Consider the following 10,559-nt stretch of genomic DNA (forward strand, 5'->3'; position numbering starts at 1 on the left):
AAACGGGATAAAATTTAATTTTGGGGAAAATGAAACCTACGCTTTTAATGAGCTTAAAATGAAATTAGTGAATCCTCCAATTTTGAAGATTTTTGAATACGGTCAGTACACCGAACTACACACAGATGCAAGTCAGCACGGATACGGCGCAGTGTTGATGCAGAAGAGCTGCGAGGACGAAGAGTTACATCCGGTATATTTTATGAGTAGAAAAACGAGCGACGTTGAAGCGAAGTATTCAAGCTACGAATTAGAGGTGTTAGCAGTGGTTCAAGCGGTTAAAAAATTTCGCACTTATCTACTAGGACACTTTTTCAAATTGGTAACTGACTGTAAAGCTTTTGCTCTTACCTTAAAGAAAAAGGACTTGGTTACTCGCATTGCACGTTGGGCCCTTTTACTGGAAGATTATCAATACGAGGTTGAACATCGCTCCGGTACCAGAATGAGACATGCTGACGCTCTCAGCCGAAATCCAGTAGCCCTTTGCGCGCAAACAGACAGCATATCAATTCAGTTACGTCAAGCGCAATTAAAAGACGAAAAGATATGTGCTATAATTGAAGCATTGAAACATGGACCATATAAAGACTATGTAGTCCAACATGGAATTTTGTATAAAAATGTAAATAATTCTTTCTTATATGTCGTTCCAGAGCAGTTGAAAAATACCATTGTTAGGACAGCGCACGAAGATGGCCACTTTCACCACCAAAAGACCAAAGAAAAAATTGAGCGTGAGTATTTTATACCTAACGTAGCCAAAAGAATCGATTCGTGCATCGCTTCCTGTGTGAAATGCATCTTAGCAGGGAGAAAACATGGAAAAAAAGAGTATTTTCTCAATCCCATACCGAAAGGGGAACAACCACTAGAAACTTTCCACATTGACCATTTAGGTCCTTTATCTACAACAGCGAAGGGGTATCGATATATTTTCGCAATGATAGATAGTTTTACAAAATTTTGTTGGCTTTTTCCAACCAAAACACTCAACGTCGAGGAAGTTGTCAAAAAGTTTGAAATAGTGGCAGATACGTTTGGTTACCCCAACCGAGTAATCGCAGATCGTGGCGGCGCTTTTATTTCAAATGTATTTAGATGTTACTGCGAGGATCACGGTGTAAAGCTTGTGCACATTACTGCAGGAGTTCCCAGAGGTAACGGTCAGGTGGAGAGGCTGAACTCAACGATCATATCTGTAACGAAGCTCTGCGTAGACAAATTAGATAAATGGTTTCAACAAGTGCCTGTTCTACAAAGGGTATTAAATAACAAGTTTCACCGAGCTATTCAATCAACGTCGTTCGAACTGTTGGTGGGAGTTAGGATGAGAACTAAAAACGAAGAGAAAATTATGCAATTGGTAGAGGAGGATTGGATTGATGGGTTCAACAAAGGTAGAGAAGAAGCACGTGAGAACGCAAAGAGGGCCATATGTAAAATTCAAGAAGAAAACCGAAAGCAATTCAATCGAAAACGTAAGGCGGCAACGGTTTACAAAATAAATGATCTTGTGGCGATCGAACGCACGCAGTTCGGAGTCGGCCTTAAAATCAAACCGAAGTTTTTGGGTCCGTACAGAGTAGTAGCATCGAAGGGGTTTGATCGTTATAAAGTTGAAAAGGTGGGAGATGGAGAGGGACCCGTTTCAACAACAACAAGTGCGGATAAGATGAAAGCATGGGTGCAAGAAGGCGAACTATCTGACTTTAGTGAGAATGGGGAAACAGAAGACGGTAGCTCATCTGAGGCAGATGAGTAGTACAGAATGGCCGAGTGTGGGAACGAGGAGTACGAGAGAGAGTGAACAAAACGGGCAGGCAGTCGATTTCTAGCCGTGGTCGTGGACGCAACGAATTGTGTGGCTGAGCTGTTTGAAAAGTCGACTAAACGGAAAATTTATCTGTGCTGTACTCTATCCAGGGCTGCATAGTAACATTAATTTTAACAATAAATTAAATTTCGTTAATGCTGAAATAATTGAAATTGTAAATGAATTATACTTAACTTTGAATTAAAAAATAAAATAAAAAACCAAAACAACAAAACCATATGTATGTACATGTATACATACACATGTAAGAAACAATTAAGCAAAAGTTCAATGTACTGAAGCAACCATGACCTACCTCACGTATTGGCATATTGATGCCCTATTGTATGTATGTCCGTACATACATATACATACATTCTCGACTCCCAGCAAAACTATGCTTATTAGTATATACATACATTTGTATGTACATACAACAGCACACACAAAGCACTGGCTTTATGCCTCTGCACGCGTATGTTTCCAAAGCTAAAATTATAAGCCTAGCGACTGCAAGAACAAAATACATTCATAGGCGCAGTCGCAGCGGTCAGATTTTTTTAGTCGCAACGACGATGATTGTCAATATTGTAATATTTCGCGTTGAACTATTTGCCAATATTCTTTTTTTTAATTGTGTTTCATTGCTTCGATAAAAACGAGCAGCCTGAGCAAATCGTTCGCTACTGCTTGTGATTTCTAAGTCCTCACAGATGTTTTTGTTTTTGGGTATCTGCCTTGTTTCCTCTAGCAAGGAATATTTTGCGAATTCTTCTAATTTGAGATCATTTGCTACACCTACACCTACTGTACGATTTACGTACACTTTAGTAACGGGCGGGCAAACCCAGTCAGAGCCAGTACTAGGTGAGCGACTTCTAGTAACTGGCTCTAATCTTAAAGATGGAACAGCCCCATCTAAAACTTTATAGCGAGTTACTTGCTCTGGACTAAAGTGGCGCTTACAAACATATATCCTGTCAGAATCTGCTGGTCGCACGGTGCAAGCCAGGGCCCAACTATTTCGAGCCTCTCCGCGTCGAGGAAAGGCGTACAACGTATGACCCTTTTCCACCACGCATCCTACCACGCAACAGCTCCGTTGCTTCTTTGGAATTGTACAGCTGTATGTAGGGTCATCGTCGTGCCCTATTAAAAAAATTTATTTTATAATATAATATAAACGTATAATAATTCAATGAAGGTTATAGGCATGTTTTTATGATGGAACTCCCTTCCCACAGCCCCAGGCCGCGCCACCACTCTCATTCATCACTAATAATCGAATATTGCTGAAGGTACTTTAAATCTCTTCCTATTAGCCCCTACTCCTACTACTACTATTTTTACCTTACTTTCCTTTTAATACTTTATCTCTACTACTATCTGTAATTTTAATTTTAATTTTGATTTTACTGTTAATCCTTTTATGTAAACTATTCTTAAGGTCAATCGTTGTAAAAATAACCTATGGTTGTATGTTTTGACTTTAATAATAATTGTGAAAAAAAAAGAGGGAATTGCGAATTTAACTTTCCGTGCGTTGTAGCGTTTATTTCGCAGTGTGTCCTCCCTCCGCTGGCTAACGACTGATTTCTGAAATCGAACCAGTCATTAACGCAGCGGCAAATTCGGCGAAGGACACACTGCGGTACTCATATACAAATTTAGCGCTAATTCCGTATATACGCGTTTGTACATATGTACGCGAACAAGAAACAACGAAATAGGAATTCTGCATTGACCGTTACCTATTGTGCGGACATACTAGTTGTGTACAAACACGCATACACAGAATTAGCGGGAATCAAATACATAAAGTATATAGTACACCAAATATTTTTACAACTAATCAAGGGTTCCCAACGTTTTACAAGTAATCAGGGGTTCCCAATATTTTTACAACTAGTCAGGGGTTCACAACATTCCCGCCTCCGTGAATCAAACCGATTCACCATCATCAACGTCCAGAACTGCCAATTTGGAGACGGCACGGCGCTTTAATCCACTCGAAGTGCGTACGTCAGCTCGTCTGACCTCACCATCCGCTCCTGCATACAAACGTTCCACCTTGCCTCGACACCAGTCCCGACGAGATATATTTGGGTCGCATATGAAGACGAGGTCATCTATCTGCAGAGGTTTTGTTCTTTGGCACCACTTCACCCGGCGTGTCAATGTCGGAAGGTATTCCGCTATCCATCGTTTCCAAAAATGGTCCCTTAGTTGTCGAGCAAGACGCCACTGTTGTCGAAGAAAGCATTTGGTTTCCAGAACTTCGCTGGCAATCGGAGTTCGCGGTGTGTTGGCTTCACCGAGAAGGAAGTCATTTGGAGTCAGCGGCTGCTCCTGGTTGACATAGATGGGCAAGTGCGTCAACGGCCGAGAATTCACAATATTTTCCGCCTCGATTAGGAAGCAGTTGAGCGTGTGCTCCCGTGGCGACGTTTCCTTCAAAGTGCATCGTAGTACTCTCTTTACGCACTGCACCAATCGTTCCCAAGCGCCCCCCTCTGCCGGGTTGAAAGGCGAGTTAAAAATCCACTCTACGCCCCTTTGCGATAGCTCACCCTGCAGGCGATTGCAATCGAAGACTTCACTGAAGAGCTTTGCTTCCATGTCAGCACCGACGAAGTTCTTCCCATTATCGGACCTCACACGTACGGGAACGCCGCGACGATTTATAAAGTTGCGCAATACGATTATGCATGAGTCAGTGCTGAGGTCATGAGCCAACTCCAGATGCACAGCCCTGACTGTCAGGCACGTAAATAACGCCACCCATCTTTTTTCGTTGGCGCGGCGAACAGTTACTGTTATCGGTCCAAAGTAATCAAGGCCCGTATAGCTGAATGGCCTGACATAAGGAGTGAGTCTATCAATCGGAAGAGGGCCCATCAATGGCGATACGGCATGGATTTTTCTTAAGCGACAAATGGCGCAATTGGCGACTATACTGCGCAGCAAACTCCTGAGGCGTGGTACCCAATAAAGGCGACGTATCTCACAAATAGTGGCTTCTAGATTTTGATGATGCATTTTGACGTGGTAGTGCATGGCGACCAGATTTGAGAAACAATGCTTTGGCGGTAGTATGATAGGGCGTCTCGCGCTTATTGGGAGCCAGCTGGCAGCTTCTATGCGTCCTCGTACACGAAGAACACCATCTTCGTCTATATACGGCGAAAGTTGAATGAGCGAACTGGTGCGTGGCAGGTTGCGACCGCTTTCGATGTGCTGAAACTCTTCGGCGTATTCACCGCGTTGAACGAGGCGGCACAAACAAAGCTTAGCAGTCTCAACTTCTTTGGCAGTCAACCCATAGCCTCGGTCTGGCGGTTTACCGCGGCGGCAAACGTCAATGAATCGCAGGACCCATGCTGTCGTTCTCACCAGTTTACTGAATGTAGAGAATCGGTTATAGTCTAGAAACGTACAGCTTACGATTGCAAGGGCGAATTTAGGACGTAGTTCCTTGTCAGCTTCCTCATGATGATTGCATGTAGAGCTCTCTGTCGGCCAATACTGCTCTTCTCGTAACAAAAATGGTGGGCCGCAGGACCAACGGGCGGACGAGCTGAAGTCGACAAAGTTATTAGCTCGAGTAGCCTCATCAGCGACATTGTGCTCGGTAGGTAGCCATCTCCAGTTTGCAGTAGTAGTTGTGGCTAATATCTCGGCGATCCGATGCTGCACAAATGGCTTATAGCGTCGATGTTCACTTCGAAGCCACTGGATCACTGTTTTGGAGTCACTCCAAATGACGCAGTCATCGATGTGCAAGGAGTGCTCCTCTCGTAGGCAATTCAGCAAACGCGTACCCAATACAGCTGCCTGAAGCTCCAATCGAGGGACCGTCAATGACTTCATCGGCGCGCATTTAGTTTTTGCAGATATAAATGCGACTTCAACCTCACCGGCGGCATTAGTTGACCTCCAGTAGGCTACCGCGGCAAAGGCATCCTCGCTGGCGTCGACGAAAACATGGAGCTGCAAAACTTCAGGTTTCCCATTTCGATAATAGTATCGAGGGACGGTATATTCGGCGACCATTGGCAGTTGTTTACGCCATCCTTCCCATGCGGTGTTTACGTTGTTTGGCAGTGGCTCGTCCCACCGGATGTCATTCTTCCACACTTCCCGCATGAGGATCTTAGCGCTCACTACAAAGTTGCTAAGAAAGCCCAGCGGGTCGAAGATCGACATGACCACACTGAGAAGTTCTCGCTTCGTCGGACGGCGCCCTCCGTCCAAAACGTTGGAATCTACGTTGTTGAATCTCAGTTTAAACCCAAAAGTGTCGGTTGATGCCTGCCAAAACAAACCGAGGACTCTGTCCACCAGTACTCCTTCTTTATTTGCTATTTGACGGATATTCCCGTCACCACTAAGTGCTTCTGTCACTCTTAATGAGTTTGACGCGAAATTACAAAGATCGAAACCGGCCATCTTATGTATTGCGCGAACTTGTTTCGTTATGTCAGCTGCTTCTTCCTCTGTGTCAAAGCTATCGACATAGTCATCGACATAATGGTAGTCCAGTATCGATTTCACGGCTCGGGTAGCACCCTTGACTTTGTTGCCATACTCCAACGCATTGATCGTCTTCACATAATTGGCGGCGCAAGGCGAACATGCTGCTCCAAAGGTCATTACGCGCATCTCATATACCTCGGGCTGTCTGGTAGTATCACCTTGGCGCCAAAGAAATCGTTGCGCACATCTGTCGTCACGTTGAACCAGCACCTGGTGAAACATCTCTTTGATGTCCCCACACACGCCCGTTGCTCCTTCCCGAAAGTGGAATAGTATAGCAGGCAAAGACCGATACTCTTGCGGACCCTTCATAAGCTGTGAATTAAGGGACACACCGTCCACCTCAGCAGCTGCGTCGAACACCATGCGTAACTTGCCTGGCTTATTTGGATTCTTCACGGCAAAATGAGGCAGGTACCATGTTCTATTGCAAGTTAAAGCGGCTTCTTCTGGCGACAGCTTTCGTGCGTAGTCCTTCACGACGTAAGAACTTATGATGCGGTTATATTCAGCGGCAAAGTCTGTATCGCGCCTCATTTTTGCTTCAACACCCGCTAATCTTTTCAAAGCCATAGAATAGCTGGCCGGTAGCTGTATGTCGGAACGTTTCCAGAGCAGACCAGTCTGGTACCTTCCTTCAACACGGCATGTAGTAGACTTCAAGATTTCCCGAGCACGGACGTCAGCTTCACTCTCCATGATAGGTGCAGCTCGAACCCCAAAGCTTTCCGTCTCGAAGTATTCAGCAACCATATTATGTAGAGATTGATCAGTGTGGCAGTTAACGAATAAGCATGATGGCAATGATGGATCGGAGTTCATTGTTGGCCCAAATACAACCCATCCTAGCTCAGTATTCGCAGCGAATGGCCCACACTTGTTTAGCTGCATTGTAGTTGACGGCAAACCGAGGTGGCAGTGGTCGAGTCCGATTAGCAGGTTTGGCTTGACTTGTGCGTATGGTTCAACTGCCAGCTTATTCAATTGGCTTTCATGGCAACGCAAATCGGATTTATTCAGACTCTGAGAAGGCAGCTGCAAGTTTGAAACACCATAAACCCTTCGTAACTTATGTCTCTTTTGCATACCGGCACCACTCACGAGTAGATCTACCACCATGGCCGACTCCTGAGCGGCACGTCCTCCGAACCACTGTAGGTTCAAGCGTTCAGTCCGGCCACGTAAGCCGAGCTCTTCAATTAGTGTGCTATCAATCATTGTTATTGACGAACCTTCATCTAAAAGTGCGTACGTCTCAACGCGCTTTTGGTTCCCATACAGCACGACCGGCAGAATCCAAAATAATAACTTACTATTGTTATCTGTACTGCAACTAAGGACCGCTGCACCCGCATCACCTTGCTGTTCAATACGAGACGCTGGCTGCGTCCTCGTACTAATACCTGTATGTGTATCGGCAATGGAAGTACGTCGTTGGCGATCTCGAGGCCGCGGTGACTGGTTTGATGACCCATCGATTATTTTCCCAATATCGTGCAACAATTTATGATGCCACCGTTTGCACCCGTCAGTTGAACATAGTTTGCGCCGTTGGCAATTGCGCGACCCATGTCCAACGTTGAGACAAGAAAAACAAAGGTGACGTCGCTTCACTTCCTCCCACCTTTCCGGCACTGTAAGTTGACTAAACTGCGTACAATCGGCTGGCTTATGTTGGCCCTGGCAAATAGGGCAGGCTGAATGACGTTGAGATTCGGCAGCGTGCAACACAACCCGACGCTTCGAATCTTTCGCTGCTTCTCCATCGTAAACCGTGCAGATGACGTTGGCAAGTTGAGTGAGCCAATCGCTAAAATGCTGAACAGTTGCGTAAGGCTGTAAAGATGACGCAAAGACTGCCCATTCGATACGCTTGCTCATGGGTAACTTTCCGACGAGCTCATCGAGGAGTGTTGGATTCACTAAATACTGCTCTCCGCCACATGCAGAACGTAAAAATGCACAGACGTTGCTAATCTTCGTCGCAAATGGTATCAACTTTACCACTGAGCTTTCCGATATCGGGGCAATTTCTCGAACATGGGCTAGCTGGCTTCGAATTAATTGCTCTGGGCGACCGAATCGGAACTTAAGTTGCTCTATGATATTGGCCACGTTGTTTGGATGGATTAGTAGCGATTTAACAGCTTCTCGGGCTTCACCCTTTAAGCACTTCTGCAGGCGTAAGTTGTTCTCAAAGCGACTGTACCCATAGACAGTGGTTCACTCGGTGTAGGCAGTAAAAAATATCGGCCAGTCCTCTGGTTTCCCGCTAAACTCCGGCAAATCTTGCAATTTCCTTGGCTGGGTTGAAAACTGCAAGGGTAAGGAGCCCACATTAGCGGAAATTGGCACCGTTGACGGAAGACTGCTAACAAATGTGTCGCCCGGAGGCAAAGTCGAGCTGCTGTACGTCCCATTTGTTGAGGATGTGTAAATAAGCGGTGAGGAACGAGTAGCGGTGTACATCTGATAACGTGTAGCGTTCTGAGGCGGCGGCGGCTGCACCGTATGCACACAGGTAGCAGCACATGTTATTAACGGCGATTGCGGCTGAAGCAACTGGATCTGTGTCATCGGCAGGCTTGATGACGGCAAGGCAGATTCGTTGGCGGAACTGTCGCTGGGTGCACTGGCTATGCTTTGCGCATCAGCGCGCTGGGCTTCGTTGGTTAACTCGTGTTCCCTTATTTTGTCTTGGGCAACTTTCAGGCTACGTTCAAGCGCGGCGATGCGTTTTTGCATAGCCTGGAACATCACTTCTTGGCGGGCGGCAGATGAAGCACGAGTGGTGACTCCCTCGGCAACGGGAGCACTTGGCAAATCCACTACACCGACGGCAGTGCCAGTATCCGACACCCTTTGCTGGTCGGCTACTGATGCAGGTGTAGTGGCCTTTGAAACTGGTGTCGCCATGCTTACCTAGGTCCTGGCTGGAACAAGTGGCGAACAAATGACTTCGAACGGACGTGCGAAATAAAGGTTTTGTGAAAAAAAAAAAAGAGGGAATTGCGAATTTAACTTTCCGTGCGTTGTAGCGTTTATTTCGCAGTGTGTCCTCCCTCCTCTGGCTAACGACTGATTTCTGAAATCGAACCAGTCATTAACGCAGCGGCAAATTCGGCGAAGGACACACTGCGGTACTCATATACAAATTTAGCGCTAATTCCGTATATACGCGTTTGTACATATGTACGCGAACAAGAAACAACGAAATAGGAATTCTGCATTGACCGTTACCTATTGTGCGGACATACTAGTTGTGTACAAACACGCATACACAGAATTAGCGGGAATCAAATACATAAAGTATATAGTACACCAAATATTTTTACAACTAATCAAGGGTTCCCAACGTTTTACAAGTAATCAGGGGTTCCCAATATTTTTACAACTAGTCAGGGGTTCACAACAATAATAAATAATAAATAATAATAAATAAATAATATTTGCTTAAATTTAATCTAAAAAATCTTAGTTTTTACTATTTCCCACTATTTATAGCACACTCTAGACTTCATAATCCGCATAAGCTGTTCAAATGCAAAGTTCAAAAACGGTTTGAGATAAAAAATTAATAAAAATAATTTTGCTTGATATTTTTCTGATTGGTTGTTTTGATTTTATTCAACATGGCATAGTAACGGATGCCGGGTATTGTAATATTATGGTTATTAATAAAAAATTATTTTCTATGAAATATATGCACATACACATTCAAAAATAATTTAAATTTCTTAACTTCCTCCACTTTCCTGCCTCAAAACTCTAATGCTACCAGTTAGCAAACCTCACCCTCAATAAAAACCTATCCACCCTAATAATATATCAAATGTGTGCAATAAAACCTATCCACCCTAATATTATATCAAATGTATGCAATACATATGTAGGTATGTGTGTTTGATATTCTTGTAGGTTCGCTTTAGCGAAATATAAAAACACACATACCTACTTATGTATTGCGCAAAAACTTACCTAAACGAAGGGTGGGGATGGCACCCTTTTTCAAACATTGTCCCCCCACAACACATGCCTCAAAGTGTTTTACAGACATAAATGAGTTGTGGGGTGGAAGATGTTCCGTCCTGGCAATATGCAGATTCTGCCTCCATTTGGGGGTCCTGTGGGAAAGAAAATAATTTCACCTCACTATTTTTCAAATAACACCCGCGCACACGACACGTTCTGCTCATTTTTAAATCAA

General features: G+C 44.6%; 1 protein-coding gene across 1 annotated transcript; it reads right to left on the reverse strand.

Annotated features, from left to right (window-relative positions):
* Nucleotides 1–3,757: 3,757 nt before the first annotated feature.
* On the reverse strand, nt 3,758–8,233 carry LOC128870607 (uncharacterized). The gene has a single exon (XM_054113260.1). The coding sequence runs from the start codon at nt 8,231–8,233 to the stop codon at nt 3,758–3,760; it is 4,476 nt and encodes a 1,491-aa protein (XP_053969235.1).
* Between the last annotated feature and the right edge of the window lie 2,326 nt (nt 8,234–10,559).

Source organism: Anastrepha ludens, chromosome Y (assembly GCF_028408465.1).
Source record: "Anastrepha ludens isolate Willacy chromosome Y, idAnaLude1.1, whole genome shotgun sequence".
Lineage (NCBI taxonomy): Eukaryota > Metazoa > Arthropoda > Insecta > Diptera > Tephritidae > Anastrepha > Anastrepha ludens.

What these genes read in the sequence shown, in the direction of transcription:
- LOC128870607 (XM_054113260.1), bottom strand. Translation starts at nt 8,233, where the DNA reads ATGAGCAAGCGTATCGAATGGGCAGTCTTTGCGTCATCTTTACAGCCT.